The 19,346-nt window shown below is 36.6% G+C and overlaps 1 protein-coding gene and 1 long non-coding RNA gene across 5 annotated transcripts in view; one reads left to right on the top strand and one right to left on the bottom strand.

Moving 5' to 3' along the window:
- LOC113680057 (putative ATP-dependent RNA helicase DDX43) overlaps window positions 1–19,346 on the top strand; it is a 32,921-nt gene that overhangs the window by 5,479 nt on the left and 8,096 nt on the right. For 2 of the 4 annotated variants that reach the window (XM_089189640.1, XM_089189643.1), the window contains exons 2-11: window positions 8,626–8,708; window positions 9,003–9,103; window positions 10,064–10,688; window positions 12,019–12,074; window positions 12,928–13,060; window positions 15,497–15,530; window positions 16,190–16,272; window positions 16,959–17,040; window positions 17,625–17,728; window positions 18,963–19,018. In XM_089189640.1, coding sequence (XP_089045766.1) covers window positions 10,268–10,688; window positions 12,019–12,074; window positions 12,928–13,060; window positions 15,497–15,530; window positions 16,190–16,272; window positions 16,959–17,040; window positions 17,625–17,728; window positions 18,963–19,018 — 969 coding nt within the window. In that variant the 5' untranslated portion in view covers window positions 8,626–8,708; window positions 9,003–9,103; window positions 10,064–10,267. Of the gene's footprint in view, window positions 1–8,625; window positions 8,709–8,992; window positions 9,104–10,063; window positions 10,689–12,018; window positions 12,075–12,927; window positions 13,061–15,496; window positions 15,531–16,189; window positions 16,273–16,958; window positions 17,041–17,624; window positions 17,729–18,962; window positions 19,019–19,346 lie in introns of those variants that run through there. The other 2 variants (XM_089189642.1, XM_089189641.1) reach the window with 2 other exon arrangements.
- On the bottom strand, window positions 4,552–6,238 carry LOC149036747 (uncharacterized). The gene is made up of 2 exons (XR_016181751.1): window positions 5,475–6,238; window positions 4,552–5,350 (listed from the first exon to the last, which is right to left on the bottom strand). It is a non-coding gene; the product is annotated as an uncharacterized LOC149036747 (long non-coding RNA).

Raw genomic sequence — 19,346 nt, 5'->3', positions numbered from 1 at the left:
ATTTATTAAGGAAATAATAACATCTAATTAGATTATTCGAAATGTTTAAATTTAGTTCAACCAGCACTTGCAACTTAAATTAGATGGTAAACTCTCAGGAGAAGTGATTGCTTTTGCTAGGAACTCTGATTCCTTTACCTTTAATTTCGACAGATTTTTAGTGGAGTTAATGCGATTCCTTAGGATTATTTCAATCTTCTGAAATCCACTTTAAAAATAGGGACCTTTTATAGCCAGCTATTTGGCGGTCAAAACTGTTTCCTCGACTACAATGCAGAATTAGTAGAACATGTGACGTCGTACTGTACTGAACAGGTGAAAAAATATTGCTTCGAATGCATCGACAATCGTTCGTGATATTAACTATAATGGAGACTATCCACACTAAGATTCTATTGAGGTACAATTCAGCAGTCGACCAAACCACCTGGGTCTATGCAACCTTAGAACTTGTTTGTTATTAGTCAGGGTTACGGATTTTCCACGGCGGCCAAGGCCACGGAAGCTTTTGATTTTGTTTTTTAACAAAACGATGCTTTAAATAAACAGTCTAAGTTGGATTAATAAGGCAACGGACGGCAGAGCTTTGTATCGTGTGTTTAATTCGTTTACCGCTGTTTCTGTGCTGCAGCTGCGCCTTGCTCAGCAATGCGGAGCAATTTTTTTCAACATTCCTGGAGAAAAAATTATCTTTCAATTTTCATTGTAAGAGTTTCGGGTATTTCATGATTCGTTTTTAGCTTCTTCTCCGATGAGGTTGAAATAAGTACCTATAAGTATTATGTTACCTTTTTTAGGTAGGTAAACATCACGTTTAGCCCCCATGCGATGTGATGTTTGGGAATAAAGTTGTACCAAACGTTTTCTTAAGAATTCAATACGTTAGAGGAATCCAACTTGAATCTTTTAAAAGAACTTCCATTTCATCCCACGGAAAACTTCTATTTCTTTTGCGATCTCATAATTATAGCAACAACTAAGTGTCCATTGACTAAAGGGCGAGTAAAAACACATTAGGAATATTTTTTCGATGTTTAATCTCTCTCGGCAAACACTTATTGCAAACATTTATTTCACGGCAGCTTACGTCAATAGTCCGGTTCAAATGACTTTGGCCTTGGCCTTTTCATTTGCATTTAAATACCTCTAAAAACTACTACTCCAGGGCTTTCCGCTCTTTTCAAAAAAATTAATTGTCCTTTTATATTACGCACGCCTAAACAGGAAACTGACGAAGTTCATTGTCCCAAAGCCGACTTCTTCACTTCGTTTGTTAAGCAATCTCTTGTAAACTGACAAAGCGTTCAAATATCACGAGTTATCTGCACTTTCTTAAGGAGGGACAAAATAGATATAATAAAAACAAAAACAAAAAAACAGGAAGAATTTCGTTTTTGGGTAAGAGAGTAACTAGTGTTTGAGGAGAACAAAAGGAACCTACGTAAGAAACTTAACTGTGTAACTTCTTATACGGTTGTTCTCAACTGACCTTGGAATGCAGCTTTGCAAAGCATTACACATTCTTTCCTTACGTAGGAGGTAAAAACAGAATGTCTGAGACAATTCACGGAATTCACAAATCTCAAAGGTTGTGGGAAAATCTTGCAAGAGTAATTAAGAGACTTGTTTTGTCTGGTTGCGTAAGAAAATACAAAGAACACATTATGGTAAGGTAAAACCTGAGTCTTTTAACAGACGTTAAGAAAACACGTAACTGTAGCGGTGTTTTCGTAATGACTCATGAAACTGGGATTATATTCCTACTAATATGACACACCAGTAAAAATTTAATTATAGTGTTGACACATGCAAAGTTTTGGAACCTTTCTGGATCTTAAATTTGACCCCTATATTTTGGGACGTTACGTGTTGTTTTGCAGAGTTATATGACGCTTTACAAATGTTTTCTTTAAAAGTTCATGGTTTACGCGACTCCCCAAGAGGCAGCACTTGTAACAATGTAGCTTATTTGTTTAGGGTTGTTTGAGATCTTTAACAGAAAACATGCAGATTTTGTAAAGAGAAAAAAGAAATTTAAATTTTCTGGCCTTAAATTTTCTCCATTTGGTTTGGGAGGGGGGTGTTTCTATTTTCTATTTGTGTCCAAATTAAGTTCTACCGTTTCAGATTAAAAGGATGTGATATGCATCTTACGTGATAGTCCGCGATGACATTGGCCTTGACAATTCCATGCGGAGCTCCGCCTCTGTCGCGCCACATGAGACATTTGACAACCGAAGCGGAAGACCGCTTCTTAACTCTTCCTTAAGTCTCAAACCCGACCTGGGTTACCAAATGCGGTAAGCTTTGCAGTACAGCTTATGTAAGTTATGTTCGTGATTGAACAGTTTTGCATCACATACGATTACTCTACTCTACTGTTTTTACTAAAATGCAAACATTGACTACTTTGAAAAGATTGATCAGTTAATGAAGCGTACTTTTCCCTTCAACGCGCAGTGTCACGATTTTGGAGTTAATACACAATCGGCTATTCTATGTAAGAAAAACCTTAAAAAATTGGTTAGACCTTCCATCAACATGAAAGAAACAAGATTTATGTATCAACAGGCGTCCGTGTAAATATTTTCCAAAGTGCACATGCATATGCTGATGTTACTCTCTGAGACGCCTTTACCATATATGGGGTCCAATTGACCTTGGAGGTATAGGAACCCACAGAGCTGGGTCAAAGCTCTGATCTTTTTTCACGGGAAAGAAAATAAGTTCCGCTAAATGATTCTCTACTTGAGACAAATCCTTTGGAAGAATGAAGTGCATCTCAAATTTCCTCAGCTCCAGTCATGCGAAGGGGGAAAGCATCTCTCTATTCGTGCGATTTCGCCTCGTTCAAGGTCAATCATTCTTGTGGACAGTTACTCGATTTCGTGTCTTATAATATTTATTTACCCTTATCCACCTAACCCAATTATCTGCACTTAGCTTAGGAGGTGCTAAATGAACTAACCGAAACCCAAATTCACACTTGAGAATGCGATTATTCTCCATTCCTGTAGAGATTTTGTGGTCGCGCAAAGTGTTTGCCTTCTTTGTCTTAGGGCACTCCTTTTCGTGACTGATGGTGCCTTTATCCTTTTCTGGATAATTGAATTATCATCTTTAACAAAGTGCTAATCAACAGGCCAGTGGTGAAATTCTCACGAAAATCAAGCACCATTTCCCATCCGACTGTTTTTCTTCTTTCAATCTTTTACAGACTGTTAATACACAAACCTCAGCTCGTTTCGTGACGCACACACTGCGTTATCTGAGTAAATACCTGGATCAAAGGTGCCGTGATAACTCGTAAAGTTTTACAGTCTTTGTCAACACGAAAACAATTTTTTTTCTTTTTCACGCGAGTGAGTTTTCCTAGTAAAGCTGTCCTTGAACACCCAGGAGAAACTTTGCAAGAATATTATCTAATCGGTAATAAGAATTTAGGGTAAAAACTTTATAATTGCGCAGGGTATTTGATAGGCCAAGACATACTCATGTGGATGTTTTAAAGTATGAATCTCTGGTGCATATCTGCCTTGTTAATCTCTTTCGAAATCTCGGATAAAATGTTTCAAGGAAAAAATCACTGCGGAATTAAAAATCATTATTATTGTAACGTGGAGTTAACCAGTTATTCCCTAACATGACCTGAAATAAAATTTAAGGAGATAAAATTTTACTCAGGAAAACTCCTGAGTGAAAAAAAATTCGAGTCGGACCAACTATAGCTTGGTGGTCTTCTTAGCCTGAACGTTTAGATGATGATCATATGGAGTTGGATTTAGATGTTAGCTCTAAAATACTGCGATAAAAATATTTGGCTCTAAGTCAGTGATCACCAAAGTGAAAATGAATCATGTAAATGCTTGAAATGATTTTCTTAACATAATATCAGATCCGAAGAAGTGATGGTGAAGTCACATTGAGCCACGGTTGAGGGCTTCTTCCTGTGTATCTGGATCACATATATACGGATAACTTTTACAAAGCATTTCCCTGCTGGAAACTCTTATATCCTGAATTTTGTTATTAACAATATATTCAAGAAGTGCCCTTGACATTCAGAAAATTGCTGAGGTGAAGCACATCTAGGAACGGAAATTAATTAAATGCATAGAACTCTCGAGAAGCCAGGAAAATTAGTAAAAATAACAGATTTAGTGACCGAAATGAGAGTGATAGGTCAAGCTGGTTGTACAATAGTTGTCAAGTTCTTGAATTAGCAGGTAATGTTCTTCGTGCCGGTGTTTTCACTCCGACACGAAGCTAGTTTTCCGGGAGCAGAACCAATGCTTGAGCGAAAATAGCTCATAAATTAGTAATTCTTAGTCATTCTTTTACCCTCCTAAGCTCCGCAAATATAAAGTGATTGGCGAGCCAGCTAACATTGTATGTAAACGTTGATAAACACGTCTACCATTTTGTGTTAAGCAATTATCATAACTGCATTTAAACCGTCTTGGGGACATTTAAGCATAAAAACCTCGTATTTCCTCCAGTAGCGAGAGAGACCAGGTCTAATTGGATGAACTTTAAAATCAACTGAACCCGTTTGAAAAACAAGAGAGTTTATTTACACAAGCACTGATCATTCCAGTGTCTTTATTAATTGTTGTTCAACTCCTAACATGCCTATTTTTAGCCATGCAACAACGGTGTCTCCAAGGTCAATTACCTGACTATCCGTACTGAGCTTCAGCAAGCTTAGTCCAATTTTTTAGCGGGTTATTTTTCTCTGTTTAATCCTAGTGAATATATCAAATGCCGTCACTGTGAAGTTGTTCCAGAGGTGTTGGCTTCTATTCAAGGTGTGGTTTACACCAAAAACATGTCGTGCCAAGGTCGCGTGAGCGGGGCGTTTCTTTGTACAAAGAACAGTATTCGTGAGTGTCAGGCGTCGGCCCAAAATGCTTCGTATTCGGAAGTTTCCTTGCAATGATCCTTTCAAACAAATTTTACCAATACAACTAACTAGTCTCAACAGATATCTCCGTAGGATCGGTGACATCGGCTGGATGGAAATGATGCTCAAAAGTTGGAATTCGGTTGTTGTGGCTTGAATTTCCTCTTTTTGCAACTAAATCTCACTCTGTAAGGAAGACACCATCCTTGGTTGGAGAGGCAAATGCACTTAAAGCCGACCTTCTTTAAGACCCTTCATCCGTCAGCTTGCTTGCATATTTTGGCATGAAGCATGCGACAGATTATAATGAGACAAGAGACGGAAATGCATAGCGAACACTTCATTTATCTCTTAAAAGACGATATCCTCTCTAGATCTAATAGCATATTTGTCAGCGTATCCCTTGACCGCTAAAATACTTTCAGGGGTTTTCACTGCTGGAGAATACTGTAAACAGGAACAATATAAACACGTTAATGATATGGACTGTTTGTAACTGAAGAACTTTCAAGAGCTGAATGTAAAGTGTCGGCTCGTTTTGAAGTAAATTTGGACACGATAACCTTCTTACCTTTCTTCGATATTTCGCTGGTGCCAATTCATACCCCTGGGTGAAGAGAGGTGCCGTAAATTTAAAACGTCTGAGTAAAGAACGCAACAGAATGTCCTTGCTTGGTCTCGAATCCAGACCTCTCGACTAATTTTTCAGCTCGATAATACACCGAAAAGTCATAGCGTCTCCTATGGAAACTATCAGGGTAATATTGAACAAACACCATTTTTTACTGAGTGCTTTAGAAATTTGATTGATTGCATTTCTTTGCATTAAAAACTTGATTAAATTCATCATAGTACAAATTTTACGATTTCCTTTTCCATAATGAGACCTTTGCCCTGATTTTCTCCTATGAAATTCATTAAGTAATTACTCGAAATGTTCTGCAAGATTTAATGTTGGAAGTATTACAAATCTTTGGGTTCGCACACAGATCAGTAACTTGAATCTAGGAGCAAGTCAGAAACTTGAAACATTCCTGTGTTTAAGTAACATCAGCGTCATACAGACTTTGCAATGACAGCTGGGTTTTAGCAGAGGTGTAACCACAAAGTGGCTCTCACTCTACTGACTTTAGCGTTGAATTGGAATTTGACTTAGTGGTTTTGAGGAGACGAAAACTGGAAAACTCTGGAAAAATAAAAAACCTTCGAAGCAATGGGAATATACTAAATAAATAACTCAGTCTACAAGTAACGGAGAAGTGAGCAAAGTATCATTTTCTATCCGGCTGAAAACACGAGATCTGATTCAACCCAATCGATCATTTTCCTAAGACTGTCAGCCTTCCTTACCATATGTTACTCATAAGGATGCAATATTGCCTCATCATCATGACTACTCCGTACAGCCGACTCATTATGAGCGAATCATGTTGCGGAAACGCAAACCTACGCATTTTGCTAAATATTGATCGTTCTGAATATTTCCTGACTTGGAAATTTTTCTTTATATTTGTTTTTCTTTAGTTTCCTTTACGTGCAACGATGTAGCAAGACGCATTGACCTTTACGTGAAGACAATTCCACTTTTTTTTCCCTTTTTGTTGTAAAAACCGCAACAAATATTTTTAGCTATAAACAGAAATACGAAACTGCTGGAAAGCGTCTTAACTTATCTCTAGAACAAAAATTCTCGACAGTACGTGGGGATGACCTTTCAAGTTGTGAGTTTATATAATACTGGTTCATCGGATTGTTCCTAACCGGCCTACGTGACAACTGGAGTGATCTGATTTTTCCCTCTGGGATTTCTTTTAAACATACCTGTGTACATATTTAGCAATTTTTAGATAGAGAGGATCGAGAGCATAGGCTATCAGAAGTCAAAACATTTCCCGTCTTTTTTTTTTTTATTAAATTAAAGCTATTTCCTGATGAGCTTTGTTCCTACCATGATGTTTGTGTAGAAGCTACGTCATACTTAATTTGAGGTTGTTCAGAATTTCAGCCTGACTCTCATGTTCGTCCAGCATTTGAATACTGTCACAACCCATCTGTAGTCATCCTTATTTCCTTGTCTTATTTTTATCTTTCGTTATTTTTCTGTCTTATTAAACTTTAACTTCAAATTTTCTTTCAATTCAAATAAAAGCATAATTTTGTGTGACTTTTAATGAGCTGGAATTGATGCTTTTAGCTGTAGATTCGTAAACTTTAAACTCGTACCATCTTTAGTTGATCAAAGTAACATTTCTATAATTGTCCTAGGTACGAAGGTGGCAATTAATTTTTATCTCTGGGATAGAAAGGTCTTGATGACTGTGACAAATGCAACACGAGTTATTTTTCACGTCAATAACTGCCATAAATTGATTGCAAATTCAGATTAGACGAATTCTCCGCGACATCGTTTCGCCACAATCCTTGACTTTTTCGTACTAGTGCATGTTCTCTTCTCTATAAACAACTTTTAATAAGCCTTAGTTATTTAAGTAGATGTGAGCATTCTCATTGAAAGTAATGCGGTAATCTGAAACTTTCCAGTTTTGATCCGGAGCGCAATTTTAGGAAATAGTTGCGCCTTTTCCACATCTCAACGAAGCCATGTGAAATAAGTAAAATTAAACGCACCAAACACATAACAGGTGCAACGATCTCAGCTTAAAAACAAAGCTACATTCTAAAGATTTGCCAATAGTAAGGTTTTCTGGGCTGAATAGTTTTATAAGTACTTTGTTCTTGTATTGCTTCACGTATCGTTGAATTAGACGTGCTTGATCGCAAATAAACGTTTATAAATATTCAAAGAAGATGATCTTTTTGTGGTCTTTTTAATTTGTTGTTTCTAATAAAAGATCCATGTGGTTTTTGTGTAAGTTTTCAGCCTCTTTAGGGTCACGTATTTGCATCTCTATCAACCATGCCTTTTTTCTGTCGCTTGCAAAAACGTGCCAAGCTAGAAATCGGTGGAATTCAGTTTGGCTCACAGTTCAACGAAGCCATGTGAAATAAGTAAGATTAAACGCACCAAACACATAACAGGTGCAACGATCTCAGCTTAAAAACAAAGCTACATTCTAAAAATTTGCCAATAGTAAGGTTTTCTGGACTGAAAAGTTTTATCAGTACTTTGTTCTTGTGTTGCTTCACGTATCGTTGAATCAGGCTTTAAACGTGCTTGATCGCAAATAAACGTTTATGAATATGGTTTGCGGTTTTTGTGTAAGTTTTCTGCCTCTTAAGGGTCACGTATCGCTTGCTAAAACGTGCCAAGCTAGATATCGGTGGAATTCAGTTTGGCTCCCGTATGAGGCGTTGTATATAGGAATTTCTGGGTCCAAACCGGTTCCTGCAGAACAAGTTACAACTATCACCGAGCTCAAAACTTACCATCCATCTAATTTCTGTCAACAAACATTACGCTATTGACATTGCTGATCCTGGCAGTAGGCAGGACGCGTGTCATGGCTCAGTGGTAAAGCATCGGAGCGCGGAATACAAAGGTCTGAGGTTCGATTCCTCACGGGGACTCAGAATTTTTTTCTTTGTCCCACGCTCGTGACAAGACGAAAAAACATCCCTCTTTATTATTTAATTTTCCCGCATTTTCATAGCTCTGGCGCAGATGTTTACCCAACACTCCCTTAATAGCTATACAATAGACCTGAACGAATTTCGAAAATCTATATAACCCCTTGTTTTTATTAGAATTTATTTTCTTTGAGATGCAGGTGGGGTTTTGGAAGAGTTCAGCTCCTCCATGTCTTTCGTTGACCTGGTTATCTGCCACAATTCACGGGTCTATGACGTAAGTACAAAAGCGGAAATGCTAACTTATCGTCCCATAGCACGCAATATATTTTTCAACGAATAAATAGCAATCACCCCCTTCACTTACGTAATATCTCTAAGGAATAGATCTGGTTGAGAAACAAAAAAAAATTGGATGAAAAAAATCCGCTTTTATCCGTCTAAACTTGATCCATTAACTATAATATTATCAAACCTCCCAGGAGGTAGCACGAGTATTGCCAAAATAGTGTAACCTGACTACAACAATTCTTAATGTCCTTGCGTGCCGTGAAACTATTTTTTTCCTTAGATCTTGTATCCAAAAGTCGCGTTTGCAAGCTTTTATAGCGTGCCAAAGGAAAATCACCGGGTTATTTTGGACGTGACCTATTTAACCTTGACCTTGGTCTTGTAAGTGGAATTACCGCCTCTTTATTTACAGAAGAACTTTGGGGCAGGGCTTTAATTGAAGTTTGGTGGAATAATCCCACTAAACTCATGTTACTTGTTATCGTTTATTCTTAACACTTTCCCTCTGCACCCTGTTCCTATTTTCCAGTGATCCATCTCCTCTGCTACAATTCTTGATATCCTCATTGTAAAATATCAATTTACGAAAAAAGGGCCAGAGTCCAAACTCCGCCGGAAAATATGTATTAAACTTATTAAATGAACCACAACATCTGGCTGAAATTAAAACTCCAAAACTTCTTAAAATCACAAACAAAGAGGTATTAAATTTACGCGAACGAAAGCCTAAAAACAATTATTTAAACCCGTTGAAAAAAAACAAGCAAAATAAGCGAAAAGTGTCCACGTCAGTTTTGCAATGTCAAGGTTAGAGTTCTTTGACGTGATTTGCTAATTTGTAAAATCACGCGCGCCACGCGTAAATATGAGGACAATGCAAAGTGGGGACAGGAATTAAGAAGAGAAAAATTTTAATTTGAAATTTAAAAACGAAATAGAATTTCTACACCCATTATCATTTTTTTTCTTCGGCTTTTCCAGTTTTTAGTAAATCCCAGTAGATCTTCATTGATCACCTTTCTTTTATTTCTTGGCGTAGACGCCTTTTATCCCATACGTTTCGCACAAGTACTTAGGTTAGACTAAAATTAAACAGAAGTTAGTGTAATCGTGATGTTATAGGCTACATGTTACAAAAAAATGTGGGTACTGTTTGTTTGGGTTTGTCGAAAGAGGACCACGCCCTTACTTAGTTCTTGCTTGACTCTTCTTGCGCGTGCGCAAGAGTAAATTATGAGGAGTAAATTAGAGTAAATTAAGAGTAAATTATGAGGAAACAATTTTTGTCTCCTCTTTATTATGGTCAAAGGAGACAAGATCATAACGTGTTTTCGTCAGCAGGGTTACATATCGCATTCAGGAGAACTCTCTCGGACTTGCGACAGAAGGGGATGTTTAGGACTGGGCCTTGTCTATCCCATGAACCCGTGCGGCAATACAAACAGTCATGGCGACTTCGCGGTTAGCCCAACAGTGTCCTTCAACAATACTTTCAGGCTAGATATTCTCCTTCTGCAGCTCCAATAAACATATGCTTCTGCGAAAATGAGCGACTGGGAAGAAGACGCAGACGATTCCAGGAGCACTCCTCAGAATGTGTATATTCCACCTAGCGGGAGAGGATGGCACAATTCCTATGTCGAGAACGTCGAGGAAAATTTTTCTGATGGTAGGCGACCCGGCTTTGGACGAGGAAGGGCAAATCGATTTGGAAATGCAAGAGAAGAGTACTCAAGCCCAGGAAAGAGGAATGATTATTCCGAACGTGGGAGCTTTGGAGGTTTCAGTGGAGGAGAAAGCGGGTTTGGTGGCAAACAATTCGCACGTGGGGGTCGCTCGTGGAGAGGCAGCCGCCAAGATGATGGCTGGCAAGATCGGAGAAACAGGGATTATTCCCGAGGAAATGAACGTGAAAGAAATAGTACTGAGATTATGGTGCCCTCGGATGATGTGCGCTATATCATTGGTAAGGAAATGAAACGTGGATTAATCTTGTATTTTAGCTCGTTATATCTCCAAAGACATATACACCTTTGACTTTGTGCACACTCCACATAAATAACTGCTAAGGTTTTTACTTATGGAGTTCGAATTTTGTCATGGAATCGGACAAAGTGAGATCCTGTGAACATTTCAATAAAAAGCCGCCATAAAATGCAAGGGTTATTAAGCACTCTCCATAAGGAGCTGACAAACAGTTGAAGCTCCAGATTAAGATTCTGACATCCTTGGGTGGGGGAGGGGAGGAGAAGGAGGGTCTGTTACTGAAATAAAACCCCCCTCCTGCATCTTACCATTGCATTTAAAGTCAACTGCTCTTCTTTTATGTTAAGTACATGCTGGGGTTAAGCATCAATTTAAAGCTTCAACATCCCCACACACATCCCCCCCCCTTTGTGCCAGAACTGGGGGGAGTGGGGAATTTGAACCAGAATACACTTGTTCTAAGGGAAAGAGTTCACTTTTGCAAGCAGATTTTCAGAGGAAAAGGTCTGTAAGAAAGTCAATGTTGCTGATCTTGGCTTTTACAAAAAATTAACCATTAAATCCAAACCTTGGGGCAGGGCATTCACACACAATTTTGGGCCAGAAGGAAAGAATTTGAACAAACCAATCTGCAAAATCTCAAATGCAAGGGGGGTTGCTAAGGGGTTGTGGGAGAGGGGTGATGTTGAGACTTTGATTGACGTATTAACTGCTATAGAATATACAGGAATTTTATTTCAACTTTCAATGAGCGTGTCTGGCAATATCATTATTTGTTTGTTTGTATTTAGAGGGCTGGGGTGAGAAGCCTTCTCACTTTCCCTCACAAGATGCATGTATACTGCTGCTTAAATACCTGCTAGTTGACCACCTCAGTTATGCACAAGGGAAGCTCTGAGGTTTTAATCTCCATAGGTTAACCCTTTTACTTCCAGAAATGATTAACATTGAAATTCTCCCTATAAAATCCATATTTTATTCAGCAAACAGGTTAAGAGAATGCTCAAACTTATCAGATAGAAGTTTTTATCTTTATCCAACACCAAATTCTTGCAACTAATTTATGAAGAAATGTGTAGCAGCTAGAGGGGAGAATTAACAATTAGATCTTTTGGAGTTGTAGGTTTAATCTGGGTTTTTATCTTCCCCTTGCTGACAAATATAGCAAAGGTCCAGCTTCTTTCTTTATTTAATGATAAATCATATAATTTACTACCTCTTCTATTATATTTGCTTTTGATAGTTATTAAACTTACTTTGGGTTGAGTTACCATTAAATATATTAATTGATTTATTTATTTCCTTATCAGGCAAAGGTGGCCAAAAGATAAGAGAAATTCAGAGTGAAAGTGGAGCATACATTAAGGTGTGTAAAAAGGTAGTAACAGTTGAAAGAATGATTGGATATGAGCTCAAAGTGAGTTGTGATATACTGTTATTTTCTCTTTCCAACTTTTCCCTGTATATTCATGCAAAATGCAAGAAGAACTTGATGATGAATGAAAAGTCACTTAGGCCTTTGACTTCTTACAGCGACCAGCAATGTCACCCTTGAATCATACATTGCCTAGCAACAAACAATGCGTAGTACTTAGCTAGTAACTATACATATTTTAATCCCATTAGATACTTATATTTTTATATCGTGTACATATGTTTGTGATTAGTTTTAACATTTGCCTATTTATATATTTCTCTGTGAAATACGCACTTCAGTCTAATGACTGCGATGTATTTGTGAATAAACAGTCTATCTATCTATCTATCTATCTATCTATCTATCTATCTATATATCTATCTACCACATTCAGGTCGCAAGAAGAAAGGAAATGATCACCAACTTAAGAAGTTCTTAATTGTTAAACAAGTTCTCCTTGCTAGCACCTTAGAAAATGTATAGAGAACAGTTTGGAGAATATGCATAGTGATATTATTGTTAAAGGGTTAAGGCCTTATTCCACTGTATTTTTCCAGTAAGTCACCTGAAGGTCTGCTACCAAATCGTAGACAATTGCCACAGCTATGTCAAGGATGACGTCAACCCAAAAACTTTAATTTCTCTAAAATATTTGAAATATGGTTTTGACTTATTTTCAGAGGAAAATAAGTCAAGTTCTCTAGTTTTAGAACTGTGAAACATAGTTTTCCATGTTGTAATTAAAACTGGCTGTTCTTGTCCATTTCTCTGTGCTGAATACTATCAATTATTTCAATGGCAGGTTAAAAAGGATGATGCTACTTATTCGGAGACCCCAGTAGAAATTTCTGGCAGTGAAGACCAAATTAAAAAAGCTAAAGAAATGATTGAACAGATTATTGGTCCTGATTCATCAGTAACAAACAACATGGGAGGTATGACCAGCTCTCAATATCATTAAATGAATGAGCTCTATTCAACAAATATATTCCATGTTGACTGTAAATATATGAAAATCTTCTATGTGAACTGTGGTTGTACAAAATGAATTGGAAAATGATCTTCACAGTAATGAACACTACTTGAGCAGTAGTGACAAAAAAGGCTGAAACAAATTTAGGCCTGTACAGGATTTGAACCCATGAACTCTGCGATACCAGTGCAGTGCTCTACCAACTGAGCTAACAAGCCAACTGGGAGCTGGTCACTTTGTTGCTATGTATCTCTTCAGTGATAGATCACATTTGATGTCAAGGTATTGTTACAGCAAGAACAAGAACAAGAATCTGTTCTTACCACATGTGGATACATGCTCTGATCTATTAATTTAATGTAAAGACTCAGAGTAACATAGAATCTATTTGCAGTATATATACTGTAAAAACCCGCAGATAAGCCGCATCTTTTCTCCAAAAATCATTGCTAGAAATTGGGGGTGCAGCTTATCTGCAGGAACATTTGAAAAAGGTGTTGTGAATGTCAACGCTAATGTCCGTCGCATTTGATCTAATGCCTGGTTACTAAGCTTTGAATGTTCCACTCACATTCTTGTTGTAATTCAAAAATCTATGGAAAAACTGTGTTGAATGAAGAAATTCCTGTCAACAAATACCAGAAAAAGATCAATCATATGTCAAAGTTGGTAGAAACGATATCTGTTATGTTGAAGTGCTAAAATTGTGGGTAAGACTTTGAAGTGTTTTCCATTGCAGTGTTAATAGTAAGTTTATGTTTGATGAACAGTGGATGAAGAAGACTTCTTGAGACTCAACTTTGGATTTCTTTTGATTTCGTTCAAAAATCTTTTTTCCCAAAATTTGAGCTGCTAAATTAAGAGTGTGGCTTATCTGTAGGTGTGGCTTATCTGCGGGTTTTTACAGTAATAGGAAAGAAAATGTCATCAATGGTGATGGCTGCATGGGCCTCTGGGTTTGAGTACAGACATATCTTTTGACCTTTTCATGTCACTGTCAGTAATAAATATATGTTATTTGCCGGCTGGGAGGTCCGTATGGTGAAAAACTGTGACCGAGGTCTTGAAAATACTGCCTGAGGCCGTAGGCCGAGGGCAGCATTTTCAAGACCGAGGTCACAGTTTTTCACCATACGGACCGACCCTTAGCCGGTAAATAACATATTTATTGTTTTTAAACTTGACGAAATTCTCTCCGAAAGAACCCGAATGATTTAGGGCTGTTAATACGGCAAGATCTTCCATAAACTGAACAATTTTTGAGCGAGTAAATGGTAGTTAAAATAGAGGTGAAGCAAATTAAAGAGAGATGCCTTAGCGAAACATTTTCATTTCCGTAACGATAAAGGTGATTTAAAAGGCTTTCAAACAAACTTTGAAACATTATTTTTACAAGTATCTGTCACAATCTGACACCTGTCAATTAGAGAGCGCGTAAGAAAAAAAAAAGCATAAGAGCATTTGAAAAACAATGGAACTAGTTTGGCAAGGACTGTCACAATGTTTTCTTCAAAATCAGTCAATAATCTAACGGAAAGTATTATTCACTCTCATCGACGATTCATTCGTGTACGAAGATTTACCTCTGTTCATTAAGTAAACGGCGAGGAAAGTAATTGTGAGTAAATTCAACTTTTTTATTTTGAAGTTGTGAGAGTTCGCTTGTTTGTTTGCTGCAATGGCGTGTGTAAATCTGGTCTTTCCTTCACAAAAACTAAATTCGAACAGCACACTCCAACGAGACACAAGGGAATTTAATGCGGCCTTTTCTCAAAAAATTCCTTCAGTTTCTGTTGTGTAATTTACGGTACAAATGTCCAAATTGAACGGAATTGGAAAGACTCACCGGGAGCCTATATTTGTTGTAGAACTTAAATTAAAACTTTGCTCGCTCTTTCTCTACTAACAATTTTCTCGAGAAAATTCAGATATTAAATTAACGTTCCATCGTTCAGTTTAACTGTAATCAAATACCTCACGTTTTAACTTTCTGGGTACTTTTTGTGAATGATTAAAATTGATTGCAGACAGTTTTTAGGCCGCTTGTCAACCAACGTAATGACACTATTGTTTATACAAATTCATTCTGAAACCAATATTTTTCTGTCAACCAAAGTGATTTGAGAGAGAGAAAAGAGAGGATTCATAAGTTATTTATCGGCTTGAGGTAGTGACCGACTTGTTTGCTTTAAAATACTGCCCAGCCGGAAAACGAGGTATATTTATGAAAAATGACAACGAAAGTTGGGATGTACTCGGCGATTCACGAAAGCATTACCGTGGCCCGTGGGCAGAGATAGGAAAATACTGACCGGGTAAAGAACCAGTCAGATTGCAGGATTCGTTACCGTGCCCTCTAAAAAAACAATAATATGTTTTATCTGTCTTAATTATTCAGGTCTATCCATTCAAAATGGTACTTCAGATGAAAGGTTTGTTTTTAACATTAAAAGCTTTATCTCAGCAATAAGATGGTTTTTTGTATTTTTTTGATCACTCTTGAAATTTTTGCATCACCTCTTGTGCGTACTGATTTGCCCTATAAGCACCATGGATTAATAATGGTAATTGAACTAAGTAGAGTGCATTGTGGTCTGAAATCATACAAGTGATTTCATAATTGAACAAGCATGCAGCACGAGTTTGATTTGAAATTACAAGTATAATTTCAGACCAAAATTGCTTGACACAAATTTACAATCACTACATGTACTTTATTGCATCCATCATGAATTGCAAAATTCAGCTGCTCAAATACAGGATTTTTGTAGTCATTAGATTGAAATATTTTATTGATCTAGTGCTGAGCTGGTTTATAAAACTTAAAAATTGTGTTTCATTTTCCTCTAATTTGATTGGTTTATGTGAACAAGCCTTGAAATATGATTGGTTGTTGTGTTTTGATAGAGGTTTCTAATAGGCTGGGAAAAAGATGTGATTTGGAGAAAAAATGGTGAAATTTGTAAATAAGTCACACCAATCTGAGCCAATCAGATTGCATGGATCACCAACAATTTCAAAATGTATGTAATAAAGCTTGAAACAGAAACCTTCTGCATCCCTGAAAATTGCCTTGTATCTCTATCTTCAGTTCCCAACCGGTTAAGCCCAAACGTATTCCTTGGGCAAAGCTTCGTTCAGAACAGGAAGAAAAGGAAGCTGCAAGATGGGCAGGTATCATACTAAATTTAACCTTGTTGACTAGTGCTGATCCTCACTCCTTGAATGGCATGTACTGTTAGTAATTTAATATTTAATGTACTTCCTCTTCTTACGCAAGGTCAAGGTCAGTTCTGTAAGTTTTGGAAAATGTTTTTCAATCAGATTTATGGCCTAGGCCTAAAAGAATTAGCTCTGTAACTTGCAATACAGACTGAGAAAATGGAGTCAATGAGATTTGTAGAAGCTACAAATATTTTATCTCTGGGTTCAAACATGGGAAATATTTTAGTTCAAACAAGCTTTTGAAATCAGTAGGCTGTACAGTGAAATATGGCCCCCTAAAGTGGCAAATCATAGTGCACTTACTAACTGAGATATACAATTACTTATTGTTTCATGAATTAGTATTGAAGAAATCTTGCTTGCAGAAAACATACCTTTCTTATCAATTAGAAAGTCTATGCAAAGGAATGCAAGAAAAACAATAAACAAAGTCTATTTGTTGCCCAGTAATCATTTTAAAAATTGTTATAATTTTCTGTTTCTCAAATTTATTTTTTATCAAGCTCTATTCACATATAATGAAACATGTACTGCACCTTGGTGAATGGTTAGGTTTTATATCCATGCCTCTTCATCACCATTTTAATATCTGGACTGATTTTAAATTTTATACTGTTTTATTGTTTGATATTCAGATTTACCACCCATCAAGAAAGTATTTTACAGAGAGCAGCCGTCAATTACAAACATGGCTGATGAAGAAGTGGAGAAATTTAGGTAAGAATGTGTGGAGTTTATCAAACTGTCTGTGGAAAAGCAGGTGTCATAATGGTAACATAAAATTTTTGTAAGCTGTTAACTCTTTAACTCTCCGAGAGTGACTGGGTTTCATTTTCACTAATATACATTATCACTACTAAATCAAACATTTAGATCATGAGAATACAGGTAAAGATCAGCAACTAATTTAAAGAATCTCTTAGTTGTTAAAAAGATTCTCCTTGCCAAAACCATAGGAAATTTAGAGAGAACAGTATGGAGAATATGCTTAATGGTCTGAGGGTGTAAAGGGGTCTAACAGGATAACTTCCTTAACTTGCACTGATGTACAAAATTGAACTGTACTTGAAATCTCAAGAGACTTGCTTTACATGTACATGTACATGTACCAGCTTTACTGGTTGATCAACCTCTTTAAGTGATATTTTTGTTGCATGTGATGTACAGTTGATGGAGCTATCATGGTTATATTTCAGGCCTTAAATATCTTCAATACAGTAGGCCTCTATCCCTGCTTGGTCTTAAACTGCTTGTAAGAATTATATTATTAAACAAATAACTTTTCTTTCCTCACCTTTTAGATTGGATAATAATAGAATCATGGTAGAAAATTATGGGGAATCCATTCAGGACCGTAGTATTCCAAACCCTGTTACAACATTTGCCGAAGCTTATGCTGATTATCGTGAGTTATCTCATTGTATCCCTTTTTTCAAATACAGGACATTTCACACAAAAGACTTTTTGCACAAGTCTTCTAGCACAAGTTTTGGACCGTTTGCACAATTCTTAGTGGTCATTTCGCACAATAACTATAAGTGAGAAACATTAATATAAAAGGTATACTAATACTGATAAAACATTTCACCTTCACATGTCACTTTCAATAAGATCCAACGGCGAGAACGTAGACATTTATTTACATAATAACTACAACTAGATCGAAATGCTTGTGAACACGATCACCATTCTTACTTGAAGGAAGGAACAAATCTTTCTCTCTATGAAAATGTAAAGAACTCCCTATTCGAATGATTACTTCTATTACTTTTCCTTTGTTAAACAAAAAACCTTTTAGTTTTGGTGGTTGGAAAAACCGTTGGAAAAAACCTTTTAGTTTCGGCCATTGGATCTTGTGAAGGTGAAATGTCTTATCAGTATACCTTTTATACTGATGTTTCTCACTTATAATTATTGTGCGAAATGACCACTAAGAATTGTGCGAACAGTCCAAAACTTGTGCTAAAAGACTTGCGCGAAAAGTCTTTTGTCTGAAATGTCCGGTTACCCTTTTTTCAAATTTGACAATGTGATGATTGTGCTCCATAGTGTGGAAGGATAAAAGGTTAATTTAGCTCTGCTACCATTTCAAAATTTATGAATTGAATTAAATCTAGTGGTACTAAAAGAATCCACAAAGATGCAAAGAATGTCAAGAAAATTGAATTACATTTAGATTTGAGTTAATTCTATCTGTTTGATGTATTTTTGTCAGGTTTTCATGTATAGGGATGTTATAAAATTCTGATATCAATATGAATATTTTGCACAAATCTGCTCTGAGAACTTGTGAATTGGAAGAGCTTGTGTAAGGACTTAACCCTTTAACTCCCAGCAGTGATTAACATGTAACTTCTCCCTACAATATCCATACATTATCCAGCAAACAGGTAATGAGAATATTCCAGCTTATCAAGTAGAAGTTTTTAACTTGATCAAACACTAAATTCTTGTAACTATCCTATAAGGAATTGTGTAGCAGCCAGAGAGGAGAATTAAGAATTAGATCCTGGGAGTTAAAGGGTTAAGACCCTGAAGCAAATCAGGATTTTTTTACAGGAAAAAGCAAACTTACTATTGATTCATTCTCCTTTTACCAAACTAAAGGTGTTTTTGATTTCAATTTGTTTTTGTTACAGCTGAAATCATGGAAGAAATGAAGAAAGCAGGATTTGTCAGACCATCACCTATTCAGGTATTTTAAATACTGTTTCAGCACTAACTTGTCTCAGGTCAAATTATCCATGTGATAAGCTTGTATGAGATCATAATTATGCATTTTTAATAACAGCTGGGTAGCAACTACAATGTAGATTTAACTGCTTGTATATGTAATTCACTGACTTCCTGCTTGTAGCCTAAATACAAGTATAATATTTTCCTATTCATCATATTTACTAAGAATGTCTGACTCTGAGGAATAATAAAGAAAGCATTAATTGAAGTAAACCTTATTAAAATGTTGGAAAATGTAACTGTAAGAGTCTAGAACTTCAAACTTCTTAAGGGAACCTAGACATTTT

The sequence above is a fragment of the Pocillopora damicornis genome, chromosome 12 (assembly GCF_964200805.1).
Source record: "Pocillopora damicornis chromosome 12, jaPocDami1.2, whole genome shotgun sequence".
NCBI lineage: Eukaryota > Metazoa > Cnidaria > Anthozoa > Scleractinia > Pocilloporidae > Pocillopora > Pocillopora damicornis.
The sequence above is the reverse complement of the archived record's forward strand: the minus strand, read 5'-3'. Positions and strand labels throughout refer to the sequence as shown.